The sequence below is a fragment of the Carassius gibelio genome, chromosome A2 (assembly GCF_023724105.1).
Source record: "Carassius gibelio isolate Cgi1373 ecotype wild population from Czech Republic chromosome A2, carGib1.2-hapl.c, whole genome shotgun sequence".
NCBI lineage: Eukaryota > Metazoa > Chordata > Actinopteri > Cypriniformes > Cyprinidae > Carassius > Carassius gibelio.
Genome location: NC_068372.1, coordinates 5371807 through 5392547, shown reverse-complemented (window position 1 = coordinate 5392547; position 20741 = coordinate 5371807). Strand labels below are relative to the sequence as shown.

General features: G+C 41.0%; 2 protein-coding genes across 2 annotated transcripts; one reads left to right on the top strand and one right to left on the bottom strand.

The window, feature by feature from the left end:
• Window positions 1-6452: 6452 nt before the first annotated feature.
• usp14 (ubiquitin specific peptidase 14 (tRNA-guanine transglycosylase)) lies at window positions 6453-13078 on the top strand. Its single transcript, XM_052610742.1, has 16 exons — window positions 6453-6632; window positions 7725-7870; window positions 7951-7983; window positions 9158-9262; window positions 9350-9453; window positions 9539-9597; window positions 9678-9808; window positions 9903-9983; window positions 10380-10462; window positions 10789-10903; window positions 10992-11057; window positions 11165-11257; window positions 11351-11491; window positions 11572-11632; window positions 11713-11820; window positions 12342-13078. The coding sequence occupies exons 1-16, from the start codon at window positions 6617-6619 to the stop codon at window positions 12476-12478; spliced, it is 1479 nt and encodes a 492-aa protein (XP_052466702.1). The 5' UTR covers window positions 6453-6616; the 3' UTR covers window positions 12479-13078.
• Window positions 13079-13114: 36 nt separating this feature from the next.
• LOC128024754 (THO complex subunit 1) lies at window positions 13115-19939 on the bottom strand. Its single transcript, XM_052610741.1, has 21 exons — window positions 19810-19939; window positions 19378-19451; window positions 19201-19261; window positions 19041-19110; window positions 18825-18943; window positions 18240-18288; window positions 17784-17879; window positions 17624-17706; window positions 17467-17540; window positions 17274-17382; window positions 16714-16848; window positions 16517-16617; window positions 16333-16399; window positions 16200-16250; window positions 16033-16103; window positions 15799-15894; window positions 15653-15718; window positions 15495-15578; window positions 15264-15411; window positions 14381-14465; window positions 13115-13476 (listed from the first exon to the last, which is right to left on the bottom strand). Exons 1-21 carry the CDS (start codon window positions 19858-19860, stop codon window positions 13199-13201), a joined length of 1968 nt encoding a protein of 655 aa, XP_052466701.1. The 5' UTR covers window positions 19861-19939; the 3' UTR covers window positions 13115-13198.
• Between the last annotated feature and the right edge of the window lie 802 nt (window positions 19940-20741).

Genomic DNA, 20741 nt, shown 5'->3' with positions numbered 1-20741 from the left:
CTCTCTCTTCTGTAGTATCTGCCGTAGAACACCAGCGCCAGCAGTTTAAAGACAGTACAGCTATTATTAAATAAATATACATTTACATTTAGTCATTTAGCAGACGCTAGTGTTAGAATGTAATTTAAATAAAAAACAAGTAAATAGAATAGAAAAAAATAGAGAAGGCTATGTTAAGAGTCCTTTTTTTAAATAAGAAAGAAACAAGTAGTTAGAATAGAAAGTGTTTGAGGGTCAACCACAAAATATATTTAAAAAGAAAAGTAGATAAAATGGAAATAGAAAAGAGTGTAGATTGTCGTCTTGCTTGGACTAATGAGTAATGGAATAATTCTACTTTTTTTTATTTACCAAGGTATAATAGGTTAATACATGTTTAAATTATATTAACTTTAGGTTACTCATGTAACCTTAGTTCGGTATATCACTATGGGAATCGCCTTGGGCGTGACCAATCCTGTAAGCACCAATTACACCACGTCTGTTGATTGACAGACCAATCATGACAGTGATGAGGGAGTCCCACCTCCCCAATATATACCACTGCATAACAGTCCCCACCTCATTCTCAGCATATCTCTTTCCCGTGCTACTGCAAGGAGGGAAGTGTGGTGAGATACCTCACTCATGTTATCAGAGAACTGGGGTAACGTGAGTATGACGAGTGGGGCAGGGCCGAGAGCCATGGGAACGGAGCAAGGCCGGTGGAGTGATTTGGAAATGAGCGATACATGCTCCACTCACCGGTCTCGAGTCCCACGGCAAAGATCGGAAGGATACAAAAGAGGAGCTACGACAGTGAAGGAGGAGAAAGGACCAGGCCTGGGCTTTATTTTGAAATAAAATACACAAATTTATTTTGATACACAAAAGACTGGTGAGTGGCGCAGATGTTTTGCATTTCCAATCACTCCACTGGCCTTGACCTGTTCCAACACTCTCGGCCCCGCCCCACTCGTCACAGTGAGTAACCTTAAGTTCTCTTTCAAACATTCGTTTGGTATCTCACTATGGGATATAGACAACTCCTGTATTGCAGATATGCTGTCCGAAGCAGGCATGCCAACCAACTCAGTCATGTGTGAAAACTAACACAAGCCCTCCATGTATTATTCACAGAATAGGATGGAGACATGTGAAATAAAAACAACATCTGAACGAGTGTTTTTTTTTTTTCTTTTTTTTTTTTTACACACACTTAGGACGGAATTAGCCAACGAAGGCTCTGTGACATCCAGCCTAAAAACCTGACAAAAGTGTGTGGCCAAGCACAACTCACTGCCTCACAAATGTCCTGAATTGAAACACCCTTAAACAACACCCACGAGGTGGCTAACCCATGGGCACTATGAGCCTTCAGCCCCTCTGGAGGACTTAGACCCATGCTATTATAACAAAATATAATAGCTTCCACCAGCCAGTGGGACAGGTGCTGACGAGAAATAGGTTTGCCCTTATGAGAATCAGCCCAAGAAACAAATAACTGATTACTCTTTCTTAATCCCTTCGACCTGTCCACATAGTGACACAATGCATGGACAGGGCACAAACAATGAAGCTGCTCGTCTTCTGGCGAGGAAAAAGTGGGGTGATGAAAGGCCAGTAAATCTCTGCACCATGCCACGCATCCCTCATAAACCTGCACACAAGCGGGTGTTGGCCTACAGTTTTCCTGTCAATCCCCACATGGCAAGCAAAAATTGCAGCAAGATAAACGTTAACGGTAGAGAAGGCTATCCCCTTATCTAAAAGTTCTTGCTGAAAACATAACATCTCTGCCACTGAACCTTTAAAAGGTACAGTTTGCCTTTGTGCGCACCATAATTCAAATACATTCCATTTCCTATCATATGCAGAGCATGTCGAAGCCGCGCTTGCATTTTGAATGGTTGCATTCTCCCTTGGAGGCAAAACCTTAACACTTAAATTCAACCTCTCACAGGCCAGGCCCACAGAGCCACTCTGTCCGGTGGTGGATGAAAAATCTCTCCGCAAGCTTGTGAGAGGAGGTCTCTGCACAACGGGAGAGGCCAGGACCAATCGCGCAGGACCAGTTTTGCGCGATCAGAATTAATAAGTGACCGCACTCTCTTACTCTTTTTAGAGTTGGTACGATCAGACTCAGAGGAGGAAACGCGTAAAGCAGTACGTTTGCCCACAGGTGAGTTTGATGCTAAAGCATCCACACCTATCGGTGCACTGTCTCTCGCCAGAGAAAAGAATAGGGGGCAATGGTTATTTTTGTCTGAGGCGAATAGATCTATGGCAGCTCGGCCGAACCTCTCCCACAACTAGTTCACTTCCTGAGGGTGGAGAGTCCATTCTCCGTACCGAGGATTCCCCCTGGACAGGAGATCTGCCCCCACATTCATTATTCCTGGGACATGAGTCGCTTGTGATGAATGAAAATGCTTCAAGCCCCACACAATGAGTCGTTGTGCTAGACTATGAAGCTGGGGAGAATGTGTTCCCCGATTTATATATGCCACCTCCGTTGTGTTGTCCGATCTGACCAAAACGTGGTGATTCTGTAGGAACTGCACAAAATGTTTCAATGCTAGAAACACTGTTAACAGTTCCAGAAAATTTATATGTGGGTTGTATAGCAAGATGGACCATTTTCCTTTCGCTATTCTGCCCTCGGATACTGCACCCCAACCTGTGAGCAACGCAACCGTCGTTACCACCTTTCTCAGAGAAATAGCTCCCAGTGGTGTCCCTGATTCCAGAAAATGCGATCACTCCAGCAGCGGAGAGCACGCAAGCAATGTGATGACACTATCACTTTGCGTTTGCTCTTGATTTGGATGTATTTTTGTGTATTTTTGTTTTTATTTTCTTTGCCCTTGGCCCACTGCCTGGATGCACAGGAAACATATTTATTACTTTCAAATACTTGTGTAAACTTGTGTAAACATTCGTCCGCTCTCTTGCATTTCCCTGTGGGTAGAGAGGGGAGAAACAACATGTGGGGCACTGGATGATTGGTGCCAACACTCCAACAAGAGAACTTCCATCCTCTGAACGTTTTTCTTGAATCACACCCCAATGCTTCTTTGGCAGAGGGGGGAACAAGGCTCCTGCATCATGCAGAGGGGTGCTACAGAGACTGTAGTGAGTGCTGTAGCCCCTCATTTGACCCAAAGCCAGACCACAGGTTAGGTCACCCGTTCCTTTTTCCCTACCTGAGGGTTAGTTGGGAGATGCTTAGCAGCTGCTGCCGCAGACAAGGCCTTGCCTCTAGGCTGGGGCTGTTTTGGATTAACCTCCCTCTGCATTGGCTGCTGGGGGGGGTGGGGTTCTGTACCCTGACTGACCACCCCTGGAAGGAGAGGCAAGTATTTGTCACTGCAGTCCCAAAAAGGGCTTTCGGCTCCACTGGGGCATCGAGGAAATCTGCCTTTTCCCTTTCTGATAAGCCGTCAGCCCAACCACAGAGTTCTTTTACCCACCACTGCCAGGCCCATGCTGTGGCCGCAGCTCTGGACCGTTCCCCTTGATGAAGACAGATTGAGATCTTCAATGACACAGATCTCTTCCCACAAAGCTCAATCGGGTGTCCAAGCATCTGTCTTCCTCTCCATCTCCTCCATGAGCTCAGCTTGGTATGCTGTGAGCAGTGAGGTGGCATTTAGGGCTCTTACAGCCAGGGCAGGGGAGCGGTACATTTTTTTTTTTAGAAAAATAGAAGCAGACAACCTCTCTGTCCTTCCTGGCAGAGAAGGAGAGGAGGATAGGCCTGCCAGTCGATTGGGGTGGAGATGGCTTGCCACCGACAATTCGACTGTAGTTGGGTTGGAGATGTCCAACTTTTCCATATTATGAACATCCAGCCAAGAAAACCCTTTAACAGGAACCCTGTGTAAGAAGGGTTTGACCCAGGAGCGCTGCATCTCTGTTACACATGCAGGGAGGGCTGGTAGCAACTGCTTGACTGGGGAAGCACGCGATGCCAGCCTCTTCCCATCATTTAAATCCCTCTCTGTACCCTGGCCCTCTTGCTGAGATGGCCAGTCAATAGAGACTTTAGCAGCCGCTCTTCTACACATTTCAATAAGGTCCAGTTCCCCTAGCATGGGGGAGGCGGACTCACCAATCGCACTCCCAGGTCTGGAAGAAAGATTAGGAGGAAGGATACCGTACTCTTCATCATCCTCCAAATCCTCCTCTAAGAGACGGGCAATCATTTCATCACTTCATCCTCCTCCTCTTTGTCCCCTGCCAAAGGGTGTGATTCAAAGAGGATAGGAAGTTCCGGAGATATCTCGTCCATTAAGTCTCCCCATCTGTACTGAGCCTGTGGAGCAACCTCGTTAATTTCCGCGGGAGGTGCGTAAAAACTCGAGTCCCCTTTATTCGCTGCCACGACTCTTACTCTGCACTTCAAAACCCTTAACGGGAACTGAGAGCAGTGCGGGCAGCACTCTGGATTAGTGAGTGCAGCCTTTGCATGTCTAACTCCCAAACACGCTATGCACAGAAGGTGAGAGTCATTAGATGAAATAAACGACCTGCATGCGCATGGACGAGAGGAATCATTCCCTTTCGCTGTGCTGCTGGGTGGTCTCGCAGTTGCCATAACAGAGATGCGAACACCAAGAGATTAACAAAATCACCACAATGTGCCTCTCGATAACGGGTCTTACCGCAAATTATTCCTGTAAATGCTCCGGATCATAACGATCCGTACACCACTTATTACGTGAGGGAATATTAAGAGAAAATGCTGTAACCGCTCAATAAAGAAAAAGAGAACCTGCCTTGGTCCCCACTGCTAAATAAAAAACAGCAGAAATAAAATATTCACTTTAACAGAGAGTATTTTCCCATCCAAAAAGCAGCCATTCCGGCAGATACACAGGTAAAGTGTTCCTGCAATTGTTACCGGGTCGCTAGATTTTGCACTTTCACACTGCTAGTGATGACCCGGTATATGTGCGTGCTTTCACACACAACCCGTGAAGATCCCGTAACCACACGTGACATCAGCACGTGACGTGTAATGAACGAGTCGAAAACGCTATGCATGTTATACTTTCACTGAAGCAAGCAAACGAACTCGGCGTCAGCGCGGAAAGTGAGGAACTACTGATCTCTGCTTCATTAGAGTTTGCACATATGTTTTTTGTCGGCCGGGTGCCGCCATCTTGTAGCAGAACTTCACTTGCGTTAGCATCCCATTGACCTCCCATTCATTTTGCCGTCACTTTGACAGCGAATAACTTTACATCTGAGGTGTTTAAAAACTCCAGTTGTCCATTATTTATTTCCAAAGATACACGACGATGTATAAAGGGCTCCATTACCTTCTATGTTACATTATGGCCCTGTAGAAACAGTTTTTTGTAAAAATAGGCTAACGATTGTGTCATAACCACTGGACTCTCTGTCGCATTACCGTACAGACAGGAGGAGAAGCTCGCAGGCAATTAACTTAATATGGCGTACTGGCGTTACATTTTAAAATACTATACAAAATAATTAATCCGAATACTTACTTCTGCTCACTCACGACAAAGAACTCCCCGCTCAAGCTCGCCGTCTCTGCAAGATTAACGATGGCAGTTTGCACGCACAGCTAATAGAAGATTTACATCTGTCAGACAGGTTGCTGACGTCATCAAGCTTCGTTTGAGTCTGCGCGTCAGAAACGGAAGTGCTAAAGACAGCTAAAAACGGGCTTCACTTGTCTCAATTGAGTTCCAATGGGGTCACTGACTGTGTCCATTTCTTTTACTGTATGACTATTATGTAGTGGTATATATTGGGGAGGTGGGACTCCCTCATCACTGTCATGATTGGTCTGTCAACCGACAGATGTGGTGTAATTGGTGCTTCCAGGATTCGTCACGAACCAAGATTAACAAATGGAATAAAACAGTGCGTATTGACATTCATTTTTAACCGATGTCAGATATAACCCAAAGGGTTCATTTGACTTTATTATGTGATATTTCCCTTATGTTTATTTTGTACTTTAAGTCACAGATAATGGGTGTTCAATGTCAAATGTACTACATGTAATCATATCAAATTCAAAATAACAGTAACTGTTCTTTAAAAAATAAAGCCTAAAAATATCTCTCCTGAGAAAATAACTAAAACCTGCCAAAGTTGGTCTTAACTGGTTTAAGTAGCAGGTTTTAGCTGGTCTTAGGCTCAACTTCTGGGTCCAAACACTTTATCTTATGCCACGAGAAAACAACAAATGGTGCTAATATACCATCAAAATATAATGTAAAAATGATAATCCTATCCTTCATGGGGGCATAGTAGCATTATTAAATGGCTTGGTTTTCAATATAGTCTTTGCCACTGGAAGGTAAGCAAGCAGAGTCAACATTATGCAATTAATATTCGTGATTAAGGCCTTCAGCGTGCACCAAGCACCGTCTTCGAGAGCTTATTATTAATATTCATAACCCCAAACTTCGCCATGTGATTCCTGATGAAGTCTGCTCAGTCGCTCGCGGAGCTCATCGATCGCGTCTCGCGCAGTTGCAGCGTCATCGTGGGCTGCTGTTTGAATGAAGTTCCGAGACGCTCAAATCTTCTGCACCCCGACTTAAACCCGGCCTTTGGAGTCGAGCTGAATACAAGACAAGACAAGAGAAAGATGCCCGTATTTACAGGTCTGTTTACAAAATTGTTTTACATAAACCATAGTTGGTTTTTAAACGACAAGAGATGGGTGAAAAGAAGCAGCGCCGTTAGCATTAAACATTAGCTTCAGGCCTCAAGTGATAGTTTCTGTTTTAAAACAGGGAGAAGCTTAACAAGAACACCTGCTGGTGTGCTTTTATATAAGAGAAATGTCTATTTTATATGTATGTTTATTGTTTGTTATATAAAGCATTATATGAGTGATGCAGCATGTTGTTATCACACCGGCTACGCGGCTTACACTTTATTAAAATGCCTTTTAAACTTATAACGTTATCACTTTTCAATCGACAGACCGTTTTATTGAATCTTGTACTGTATACAGACTTTACGTCCAAAATTATGCAGAATTGACTCTAGAACTCGATTCATCACGCCTGGTAGTGGATTGAACTACACGACACATTACTCGTTCAATTTATAGTATATCTACAGACGGATCTGTTAAAGTTATATTTATTCGTGTCATTTTTGTAGGGAAACTTAAGTCTCTTATGTGGTTAGTTTGTCTTGAGTGTGGGCTAGATTGATTAATTGTGTTAATGGGTTTCCAAACAACGTTTTAAAGGAACAGTTCACCCCAAAATGTCACTTTTGCCATCATTTACTCTCGCTAATTTTATTCCACAGTCTCCATTAATCCTTAGAACACAAAAGGAGATGTTTTGCAAAATGTTAAAGCTGCTTATTTTAAAAAAAATGGCAAAAATTGGAGGAAATGCCTTTAGAAGTAATCAACTTGTGCACTGTTTAAAGTCTATGTTAATTTAATGTAGAGAACTGCATAAAAGTTCATTTTTCTTTTCTTTTCTTTTTTGCCTGGCTTGCAAGTTTTGGTGAATCCCACATGACATAATAATGCACAAAAGTTGAAGTGCAGATGTGCATTTCATTATGCTAGTAATATTGGTTTCCCACCCAAACAAAACAAAAAAAATCTCAATTTTGAGTGGAAGATCATTGAATTTTCACTTTTGTTTGAGCTGGCACTTTTAAAGTGTTGGCTTTAGCACACGTTTTGGAGCCTTTTCCCATTTTCTCATGTGTTTTTGCCATCTTAGTGAATGTGAAATGGGGGAAGGAGAAGTTTGATGCGGTGGAGCTGAACACAGAGGAGCCTCCCATGGTCTTCAAAGCCCAGCTCTTCGCTCTTACAGGGGTTCAGCCAGAGAGACAGAAAGTCATGGTGAAAGGAGGAACGCTGAAGGTACTCCAGCTGTCAGCTGTTATTGAGAACATGTGTCTTTAGCTCTACTCTATTTGACTGACTTGACTTTTGTTCGCCAGGATGACGAGTGGGGCAACATCAAGTTGAAAAATGTAAGTATGTTGCTGAATCTAAGATCCAAGATTCTATTTATGACTGTAAACATCTAAAGTTCTAAAAAGGAAGTTTTGTTTCGGAATCAGAATTCAGCAGTTATTGCTTAAACATTTAAAGATATGATCCAAGTAGGGTTATCCAATAGTGCACCATAAAATTAATACTTGTTCCTGGCCTTATTATACACATTCAACATGAACACACAGTACCAAACTGTTCACTATATCTAAGGATGCTGAATATAAAGTGGGAGCTACCGTATTTTCCGGACTATAAGTCGCACTTTTTTTTCATAGTTTGGCTGGTCCTGTGACTTATAATCAGGTGCGACTTATTTATCAAAATTAATTTGACATGAACCAAGAGAAATGAACCAATAGAAAACATTACCGTCTCCAGCCACCAGAGGGCGCTCTATGCTGCTCAGTACTCCTGTAGTCTACACTAAAAATATAGAGCGCCCTCTCGTGGCTGTAGACGGTAATATTTTCTCTTGGTTCTAAATAAATGCGACTTATAGTCCAGTGCGACTTATGTTTTTTTCCTCATTTGGACTAATGTGACTTATACTCAGGTGCGACTTATAGTCCGAAAAATACGGTAAATACTTATCGCCACAACTCAAGAAAGAAAAGCTTTGCACTGAAGTACACCACTCAGTGCTTCACTCAACAAGAGTAAATAGGCACAGTATATGCATTTAAAGAAGATTTTCATATGTATTAAGTAGAAATTCCAGACTAGAAAATACACCAAAACAAACAAAAGAAAACCAAAACTCAAGCAAAAAACCCAATAAAATAATATAACCAACAAATAGACTCTGGAAAGCTGCAATACAAACTTTTAAAAAACTTTGACACAACATGCATTGAAACACTCAACACGTTCATTGAATTGAGTGCTCAGTGTTCACTAAATAGTGATATCCATCTAGATTCACCGCCAGTGTAGTACACTTTGAAAGACTTGCACTGTGAACTTCAGTCTCCAAGTCCTAGACAAAAAACTCCTTAAAAATAAGTTTCAATCCAACTGCCTCTATTCTGTTTCTGAACACACATTTTTCATAATCCGGCCCATTTTCCTGCTTGAGTGATGCATCACAGTATTAAACACGAGTGGGTTGCAAGTGCTGTTTCATGTTGACTGTGAATGTGCTGGATGCAGGGGATGACTCTCCTGATGATGGGCTCTGCGGATGCTCTTCCTGAAGAGCCTGTAGTGCGGCCCATGTTTGTGGAGGACATGACGGAGGAGCAGCTGGCATCTGCGGTGAGTTTTCAGACAACAGAATACGGATCCAAATAATCTGCTAGAAACAAGAAAACAACTTGTCTCTGTAATCTCCGTCCCGTTCAGATGGAGTTGCCGTGTGGATTGACAAATCTGGGCAACACATGCTACATGAACGCAACCGTGCAGTGTCTCCGCTCTGTGCCTGAGCTCAAAGACGCTCTCAGGAGGTACAGTTTAGGCATATCCTTCATATTAAGTTTATTTTGCATAATGCATCAATGTGTTTTAGTGATCGTTTTCCTCCATCTGTAGGTATTCTGGTGCCTTGCGGTCTTCTGGAGCCAATGCACCTTCTCAGTACATCACAGCAGGTGACACACTTTCACTGTCTCTTCAGGTTACACAATCTGAACGTTTAGCACATGTTTGATCGAGTCAATTCTTCACTTAGCTATGCGTGATTTGTACGAGTCCATGGATAAGACCTCGTCAAGCATTCCTCCCATCATCCTGCTGCAGTTCCTGCACTTGGCCTTCCCACAGTTCGCCGAAAAAGGAGACCAGGGCCAGTACCTCCAGCAGGTCACATTTCATTTGAGCTGGAGCACATTTAATCTGAATATCTTCTGTTAAAATGGAAAGTTATTCAATGTGTTTCTCTCTCTCATTTACCCAGGATGCCAACGAGTGCTGGCTTCAGATCATGCGGGTCCTTCAGCAGAAATTAGAGCCTCAAGAACCAGAAACCCCAATGGAGGCAAGCTGAGCATATTATATATTCTGTTTCATAACTATTTAATTACAGAGAAAAACATATGGAAGCCCGTCGCAGACACTGGATAAAAAAAAAAAAGAAAAAGAAAAAAAAGGTTATTGCATCATTTGTCTCACAAAAAATGTGCAAGTGTGAGATTTAAAGTGAGAATTGTGAGATATAAAGTATCTAAAAAAATGAACAGAATTGCGAGTTTATATCACAGAATTCTGAGGGAAAAAAAGAAAGTCGTAAGTAAAAATTATTTAGTGGCGGAAATGGGCTTCCATAGAAACATAATTTAATCTATTAATCATATTTTTTTGAAAACTACAAAATGTGTTTTGTTTTAATAAATATTTGTAATTTTCTTCTGTGTGTTTTTGATGTGATTAACAGACTGACAGTGATAGTGGAGCCGCTGCCGCCGCAAAAAAGAAGAATTTCATCGATCAGTATTTTGGTGTTGAATTTGAAACTACGTATCCTTTATTGTGCACATCTTTACCAGCGTGTGCTCTCTCAGATAGTACTTCTGAGTGCTGTCTTGCTACTTTATAAGCTGCATCGCACCGTTTCTTTAACGTTTACTTGTTAAAGTTATCCTAAAGTGATATTTTGCTCTTCCAGTAAGTGAGATGTGGTGCATTAAATCATAGTTGTCACAGGATATGACCCGTTAAGATCTACAGTGCTTTTCTCTTTTGGATTGGATGCACTGCGCTGTGTGAGAGGTTTGCAATACTTCATGCAGTTGAAGCAGAGTTTTGATGTGATATTTGAAGGTCCTTAACCTGCATGTGTCCAGTATGAAGTGCACTGAGTCAGAGGATGAGGATCCGACTAAAGGCACAGAGAGCCAGCTGCAGCTGAGCTGCTTCATCAATCAGGAAGTCAAATATCTCGCCACTGGACTCCGACTGGTGAGTGGGACGTCCCGTACACACAGTTAGACGCACCACCAGTGCTCACAGCCCCTGTTCATCTTTATCTTTTCCTCCTTGTGTCTAGAGGCTACAGGAGGACATTACAAAGTTCTCCCCATCCTTGAAAAGAAACGCCCTCTATATCAAATCGGTACGCTTTATCTTCTGACTTTTGTGGCGTCTTTGAAGAAATGCTCTTTTGTTAAAGTGTTTTCTCTTATGAAATGAAGAGTCACTTGTTGTGTTACCGCATTTCAGTCCAAAATCAGCCGTCTCCCGGCATACCTCACGGTTCAGATGGTCCGGTTCTTTTACAAAGAGAAAGAGTCAGTGAATGCCAAAGTCCTCAAGGTAGGTCGCATGCTCTGAGTGAGTCGACATATAAAGTGCTATTTGTTTTATTGATTTGTTGTTTTGTGTGCATTTTAATTTTGCTGCATTTAGGATGTCAAATTTCCTCTTATGCTGGACGTCTATGAGCTGTGCACTGCTGAACTGCAGGAGAAGATGGTTTCTGTGAGGTCAAAGTTCAAGGTGGTTGAAGACAAGAAGCTGGAGATGCAGCAGCAGCAGCAGCAGCCCAAAGCAAGTGTCCTGTGATGTCAAACTGAACGCTTCACGCATGTCGAAATCCCGCCTGTGATATTTTATGTCTCATTTTACAGGAGAATCTGAAGGTTGGGGCTCCGAAGGAAACAAAATACGAACCATTCTGTTTTTCTGAAGGTTAGTTCTCATTTCAGCGTGGTTCTGAAAGTTTACCCTGCGGCTGGATTTATGAACTTTGAACTCTTTCTTCTCTGTAGACTTGGGCTCTAACAACAGTGGCTACTACGACCTGCAAGCGGTTCTGACGCATCAGGGCCGATCCAGTTCATCTGGCCACTACGTCAGCTGGGTTAAAAGGAAAGAAGGTCAAGTATAGTCAGTGTGTCTCTGTTCATGGGATAGTTCAGCTTCAGTTGCTGTTCCCCATTGACTTGCATAGTGTTTTTCAAAGTCAATGGGGACCTTCAACTTAAGGTGAACCGTCCCTTTAAATAACAGCAAACATTTAAATGCATCATTTGTAGAATGCATAGTTTTTTGCCTTTGTAACTGTAAATGCATTGTGGTTGCATGCTTGGGTGAGTATTCTAGGATTTTTACGAGCATAATTATAATGTTACATTACTAGTATTACAGTCATGTTATTTTTAAAAGGAAGTCATTATACATAATTAGTGACTTTTGCATTCTGCGCTCAGCTGGCCTTGGCTCTCTCACTGCTCTGTTTTTGTTGATCCAATCACAAGTGGACAAAGCTTACATGTGTAAACATGGTCTGAAATGTTTTCAGCTCGTCCACTTGTTGTTGTTTTTTTTGGGACACCCCTGCTGTAGAGTGTTTTAACTTTCTAGCTGATGTTGACTTCTTCCTCTCTCTTCTGGACAGATGAATGGGTGAAGTTTGATGACGATAAGGTCAGTGTTGTGACCCCTGAGGACATCTTGAAGCTGTCTGGTGGTGGTGATTGGCATATAGCATACGTCCTTCTGTATGGCCCTCGGCGTCTGGAGATACTGGAGTAACCGCGGTCCACACAGGAGACTTGAACCACAATTGCCATTTCAGAGCACTGTCTGTATAGATGTGCAAATAAATTTTGGTGTCTTTAAAAACATGACCTTAATATTTCCTGAACTCTTCATGCATCATCACACAAGCGGCATGTTAAAGTTTTTTTTTTTTTGTATCCCTTTTTTGGATGATAGATTGGTTGACGCGATCCTTGTTTGGATTTGGAGCAGTGGTTTTATAAATGTTTTCTATATGCATTTAATATTTTTTTAAGCCTTGTGAAAAGGCGTTCATGCTCAATAGACAGTATCCCACCGCGGGAGAAGTAGTGACTTGATATACAAAGATGTTCAATGTTCAAATGCATCAAGACGTAAGATTCTGGGATCTCGTGAGAAACGCAAATTGTTTACAATGTTATGTTGTGCGCGTGTGTGAATTTGATATCTAAGCACTTTGAGAGGATGTCTTTATGCTCGATTACTGCTTGTCACTGTAAACTCATCTGTCTTTAAATACTCGAATACAATCCGAGTAAGAGAACTTGAGCTCTGTTATATGTTATTGACTACTGGCTCTTCTGAAACGGTGAAATAAACATGCCATTGACACTCTTGTGTGTATTTAAAAACAAAAAAACTATCTGATTCAAATGAACATTTATTTCAGAAATTTAAAGAGAATGCATTTCATTGAAGTACAGTTGAAGTTTAAAACAATGCGATGTGGAGTCATGTTTCGCTGAGACCTTCTGTGACGTTACTGAAACCGGCCGCGTTCAGAGCCAAGACCAGGCTCTCCATCGTGGCTTGAGGGCCTTCTCGGTCCTGCCAGGCCACCAGCAGCATCTTGGCCTGCAGCTCTACATCCTCGCTGTCAGACTCGATCATGCGGATCTCCTTCTCGCTCATCTCCAGGTGGTCAGCCAGCGTCTTCCACTTGGACCCAAGCTTGGCCGCGATCTCATCCATCTGACTGTTGGTCACTGCCTTGCTCTGAATGCTGGGACCTGGGAAAAAGTTATGAAACATGAGATTTATTAGGGGTCGAGCTACAAAAGGGCAAAGACCTTGTAACCTTTCTATAGAACTGTAGAATGTCATAGGACATTGCAAAACTGGAGCGTCCTAACCCCTCTAGTGCCACCAATGGTTTACAGTTTCTACTATGCTTATGCTATGACCTTGACGCCTAGTAACAATTTGATTGCATAACATCGTTTTTCCATTTAAAAAAAAGTGACTTTTTGTTTGAAGATGGAATGAATGGTCTCAGATCAGTATCTCAACTTTTTAGCATATCGAGACGATACTTTGTATACTAGACTCATTCCTTTAGATTCAGTGCAACATAAATCAAACAATACTGTTGAGTGACAATCATTTTGAATTTAGTCATAAAATGCCGTTTTTTACGAATGCATTGTCAAATGATTTTGAAACAGCATAGTTGAAGATGTGATGCTTGTAGGGTCTCTATTCAAATTCAAGACCGGCACAAATAAAATCAATAGCATGTAAGATGGGTATGGCAATGTCTAAAAAGCATGATGTCCCACAGAAGCAGGGAAACACTGGTTTAAATCCCTTACTTCCTCTAGCTCTCTAAAAAAAAAACAACTAGCAACTGTCGCAGTATGTTCGGCGTGCCTGCTGTACATTTTCTCTGCTGACCTCTTGCAAAAATGAATCGTCCCTGAACCTTTTATCCTACATTCACGGCAGATAGATGCCGTGCCATTCTGTGACTACGCTTTGGAAACGAAAACAAAAGTACACAGCGAAGCGAGCAACACGAGTCATTTTCTAGCACCTGACCCCACTTTGATGCAAACGTACTTCTGTTCTGATCCAGAAAACACTGTGTGCACAGAATCCAGCAGGCAGGCCATTGATTCTCATTAAAACACTCACTGTCATTGCTGTCTTTTAACAGGTTATCTCCATTCTCATCATCATCCTCCTCTCCTGTTTTTATCTCCTCAGAAGGAAGGTCCTTCTGTTGGAAGGGAAACAAAGATGAAGTTAAGTTTTCGGATTTTAAAATATCACTTAAAATATTGAATATTGGAGTGAAATAGTGAGCAGAATATTTGAGTGAATTTTGTCATTTAAATTATATTGTACACCATCCTCCACTAATGTAAGCAAAAATGGATTATGAAAAACTGGTTTGTTGTTTCTCCATTCAGACTTTTAAAAAAAATGTAACCTTTAAAATGAAATTACACACAAAAACTTCATTCGCGTCTATGGTTTCATGAAGAACCATTGACATCCAAGGAACTTTTCCATTACACAGAGTGGGAAAGGCTTCTTTAGATTATAAAATATAAAAAAATCCCTTTTTTTAAGAATTGAATCCAAAATGGTTGTAAATGAAATTCCAAAAAAAAAAAAAAAAAAAAGAACCTTTTGGAAGTTTTCTTTTTTTTTTTTTTGAGTGTGGTGAGGAGTGTCAATTTTGGAATGCATAGATATATAATTTTTATATATATATATATATATATATATATATATATATATATATATATATATATATATATATATATATATATATATATAGACACACACACACACACACATCCATTATTTTAATAATTAGATATTTGTGAATATATTCAATGAAAGACCAAAAGATTTTTAACGTGGTCTGTTCAGTTCATGTTTACCAAGGGTGCCAATATCTGTTGACGGCTCTTGTATAAGCTGCGATTATATCAGCCACTGAAAAGTCTGAATGTTATCTACAGTCTAGAAAACTCTTTAGTGGTTAATAAAGTTCATGTCCGCTCACAGGAAGCTCTTTGGCCAGTTTGATGACCATGTTCTCCAGATAGTCTGCCAGACTCTTGAACTGCTGGTTGGTGGGCTGGAAGAAGTGCGGACTCCTCCTGGACAGCAGTCGCAAGGCTCGCCAGCCGTAGTTTGAGTTACGCACAACTCTGAGGGAAGACGACAAAGAATTAATTTACTCTGATGCACAGTCTGATCATTTACCAGACTGGAAACACTTAAATCTCCGTACTTGTACTCATCCTCCACCATGTTGGTTGGATCTGCCTGCTCGATGGCTTCTACAAAAAACTCCTCCAGTGACGGCATGAACTCCCTTTAATCGAGACATGTATTAATGCAACATTTCTCGCATTAGCATCCGTGTGCAAGCGTTTCCCAAACACAAACCTGCTATCTGACTTGCAGGCCTCCATGTTGTCCGGGTTTAGATTCCAGAGCCTCGTGAGCTCCTCACTGTTGACGGTCAAGAACAGCAAAATAAGATCGGAATCGAAGACTTACACAAGTCACACAGCAATCAGTTACGATCTTACTTTCCCATGTGGATCTTGCGATCTGGGCCCTTCCCCAAAAAGTCCTCTGGTGCTGGTCTCTTTCTGCTGGGACGGATAGGTTTGGTTTCTGCTGGTCTGAGAGACAAGTCACACATCCATTCAGAACTGGATTCAGATCGGGCTCATTTATATGTCTGGTCTTCTCCAAATCATGCATGCTTCTTCAGAGTCATCTGTATTACAAAACGCTTTAAAGCAAACTTATGTCAACACCTTTCTTTCACAAAGCTCGGACAGCCTTCATTTTTCCAAGAGTTCCAGTTTTCTTCTGTGTTCAGGATGTGCTGTTGAAGATATAATGAATATGTTAAAATTATCAAATGATGAAGCTCTGCAATATACGTGTTCAACTACAATCCATGTGTGCGTACACTACTTACCTCAACCATAGACGCAAACTTGTCTCCATCTGGAGGGGTTTCTTTCACTAACTTAAATGAAAAGAAGGTGAACAGTAATAAATGCATATGAAGCACACACCTCAAATCAGTGATTCTTAAGATTCAAACAGACCTGATAGACTAGTTTGGTTGTGTCTTCAATCCACAAAGATTGATCGTCATTCAAAACACAGCTGGAGCTGTGACGGTTAGAGAGAAATTGCAGAATAAAAGAGTACATTACTGTTACCCTTCCAGCTTGGCAAGTCTAAATTATGACTGAAATGATGCTAAAGATGCTAGCTGTGTCTCCTGACCTCTTGAACTTGACCTGGCCCTTGAGATACTGGAAGAGGATGAGATACTGGAGCAGGATGTGTCGTCTGAAGTTGCTGTCACTGAGCTGAAGGTCCATCAACTGCAGAAAGATGGCAGATTTGCTTTGTGTTACGTGATGTGTGTATTTCTAACCGCAGGACTCTCTTATTGAAGGGTACAAACTGGAAGAACCCACTTTCTCACTGGTGAGGAACTTGGCAAAGTAGACGTGGTCTCCAGCAGCAGTCCTCATCTCCTCCAGCTTTCTCTTTGAGGCCTGCATGTCATCCAGCTTGAAGCTCTTGAACACAGCTAGCGTCTCGTCTGAGTACTGAACAGAGGACACAAGCGAGGGGAGATTTAAACAGTTGTTCTCTAGTTCACACAGATATACTGTAGTCCATCACGTTTAAACTGTGGACAACCACAAATCTGCATAAACTTTGTCTACATTCAAGAACGAACTTAGGCTGTACTTAAATCTTTTTCTTTTTATAGGAAGCTTGATCAAACGCTTCTCAGCTCATCATTAGGTAGCATTGTTCATTTTGGTTGTGCATGCTCATGCATCTCTGGTTATAACCGACCTGAGGTCTGGCAACGAAGCCGTTTTAAGTGCAAAACCTTCAAAGGGTTGACTCATGAACTATCACCAGTTTTAAGTTTTACATTTAACTTCAAATACATCAAACAGGACTGCCTTGGAGGAAGACTTCTGTTTGGATGAAACCATCGGATAACTGCATGATCCACTACCTTCAGGAAAGTCATCCATGAGAACTTGTCGTAGCACTGTACAGGGTTTCTGAAATAGTCCTGCAGGGTCCAGAATTTTCTGTACAAGTTGTAGTCAATAGGAATGGTGCTACAAAACAAAAAACCCTCTGCATTAGACACTAATGATTAAAAATGATGTGCTTCATGATGCGAAAATACAAATATGGTTTACCAGGGAGCAGGTGCATCTTCATCACCCATCTCTCCCTCCTCCACGTCCATCCCCTCTTCTTTAACCTCGGTGTGCTTCAGGAGAAAAATAAACATGTCTATTTTAAAAACGCATGACTAAAGTAAATCAAACCCAACATCTGTCAGCATGACTTTACCTGCAGTCCGAGTGTGCTCTCCTGCTCATTCTTATTGAACACGGTGATGTTATCAAGGTTGAACTGACTCTGTAAGTTCAGGCCTGTAATAGAAGGGAAAAACATTGAGTCATAAAATCACCACTGAACAAAAGAACCAAGAAATGTAAAAAAAGCATACCTGATTTTTCAGACAAAGGAAAGAGACGTGCTAGAAACAGCTGGATTCGTCCACAAAACACTGTGTTCTGAGACTTGGAGAGTCTCCGGAGGAGATCTGTAGACAAACACAGAGATGATGTTAGGCTTCTCCTGCACATTCACAACAAATACCACCGAAGAAGATATACCTGAATGTGTGTGTATTAGCGCTGGGTATACAGACAGAACTCATGAGTTGATTTAAATGATTATACTTCAACAAACCATAACAGAAACTATAATTCTAACATTAAAAAAAAAAAAAAAACACGTTTTGATTACAAAATACATTTTTATTATAAAAACCGCCAACTTTATTTTAAAGAATAAAGGTCTATTTTAAGATGTAGTATAAATATAACTGATGGATTTGTCCTAAAAAAAATACAATATGAGTAAAAAAATAATAATAATAAAAATGTAACTTGAAACTCACCATTGCACATTCTTAACAAGTAATTTTTACCAGCAGAGTAAAATGTACTCTGTAAAAAACAAACAAAAGAGCAGACATTAATAATACAGCTGCAAACAGCAACTAAGGGGTCACTGGTATGGCCATAGCTGTAGTTTACAAAAAAAGTGACCACACTAATCATAAATTTGGAAAAGATTGCCTGAACGGTCTAGGAATTTTCAAAAACTGTCTTAAAGTAGGTCTTAATGAAAACTTCAACCACTAAATGTGGCATTATATTACATAGTTTCTAGACAATAATATAATTTCTTTATATCTACAGTGAACACATGTTATTTTGGTCATGTAGCATAGCAATACTATGTTTTTTCATTCAGCAACAGCTAGAAATTGAAACAGAAACAAACAGCAGAAATATAGTATTTGAGCCGCTGGTGGCAATTACATATTTCTTATGGTATAAATGTCAAAAGTTCATAATTTTCCATGCAAGCGGTTCTTTGGATTGTCAGGAACGATTATATTCCTATGATCCTATATATTTATCCAATTCATATCTACTTGCAAAAACTAAGCACTACCAACTACAAGTTCCATACGTACAGATTTCCACGTAGAGACATTTTCTTCAACAAAGGAGAAGATTTTGTCGCACTGGTCCAGAGGAAGACAGTCGAGAACATCTCCCAGCAGAAGAAAAGGAGTGCTGGCGGAGCAGACGCCTGCGGGAAACCAACACATCAGAACAAACAGATGATGATTGGAAAACCTTGTTTTATATGTTCATATTTGTGTGAAAGACTTGTACTGTACACATGCCTTCAGTCACGCCGTCTATACTGATGTAGATCAGAGAAAGGAAATCTTCAACGTTTGCTTTCTGCTTCACCTGAAAAATCAAATCAAACCGTTATCATACACAATAACTCATCTGCAAAATGATGGGAGTATTCTACACAAAGCAGAAGCAGTGTCTCACGATCTGCTCCTCGAGAACTCCTCGCAGGGCTTGATCAAGAGTGGCTTTCTTCTCAGTTTCACTGTAGAGAAACACAAGATATCACACAGATCAATGGTGTAACTTACGATGCTTTAAGCAAATAAACCTACAAATGAACACAAGACCATGAAAATCTTGATAAAGAGCAGTTATTACTTTCCAGGCAGATGGCTGAAAGCACTGGTCAGGGGTTTACAGTTCCTGATATCCACAGCACTTTTAGTGGCAGCCTGGAAAAGAAAGTACGTTTAATACAATTAGAGTAAAGCTGTTATAGACGGTATTTGAGACAAAAACAGTAAAGCGGCACGAGATCACGTGGTTTCCAGACGTAATCACACCACAGGGAAAATTATAAATATTGTTTTCATTTAGTATCACGATATTTCCATCACAGTACCACATTATGTCCTTCACAAACACCATCGAAAGCATTCACTAAATTACTGTACACACGTCTATATATGTAAATACGACTTGGGAGAAGAGCCTTGGCTGCCAAGGGACAGAAACACAACAGTTTCATCTTTGAAATCATCTGTTAATGCCGGACACGTGTATGGGTGAGCGGTTGTGATGATAATTTACCGTGAATGTATCTCTGGCTTCAGTGAAGTCGAAGTGAGACGGAGGAGACATGTTTACTAGCGCTTTGTCTGCCTCGGAGTCGATCTACTTCCGGTTCTCCTTGTCTTTCGTTAGTTTAAATGTATTGGCGACACGCATGTATATCGCCACCTACTGGACTGCTGTGCAATCATGATTGTTTTCTTCTTCAGATTTTTGCCTTTCCTTCAATCTGATGGAGTTTGACACCAGTTATAACGCTTTAAAAGGTGGGACGTTTGCCGTTGTATATTTAAAACAATAATATCTTACTCTAAACTTGACAAATTATATGATTGGAAAGCTCTCTTTGTAGCTTTGTAGATTGTAGTTTTCATATTTGCACACAATTTTGCATCATAAGTATAGTTGTGTGTCCTTTACTATGAAAGTCCAAACACACACTCACAATCGTGCAAATGTTGGTTTTTAGGCTAAATATTTAGACCACAACAATTTTTTATAGTATTTGTACAAAAATATTGAATTTTTTTTTTTGTTATTCATGTTTTAATGTGGTAGTTTGCAACAATCATGTCCTTTTGATACACGATCATGATTGAAATCCACATTTTGTTTGAGTTTGTAACAACATGACAACATGATCAGACAGGACCCACCCCTAATAACTTTGGTGGTGACACGCTGGTCCGCCCACTCAGAACCCATGCTACAGGTGTAACGAATGCACACAGGAAACGAGAGATCCAATCGCTGTATTTTAATGGGTTAATCCAAATCAAAATCCAAAAAACAGGGAAGAGGTCATAACCACAAAATCAGTCCAAAACAATGCTTTCAATACTACAGTCCCCATAAAGCTGGCTTTTAAGTTCATAGACCTTGGTCTAAACTCTTCACTCTGCAACTGGAATCAAGACTTCCTCACTGGTAGACCTCAAGTGGTGAAAGTA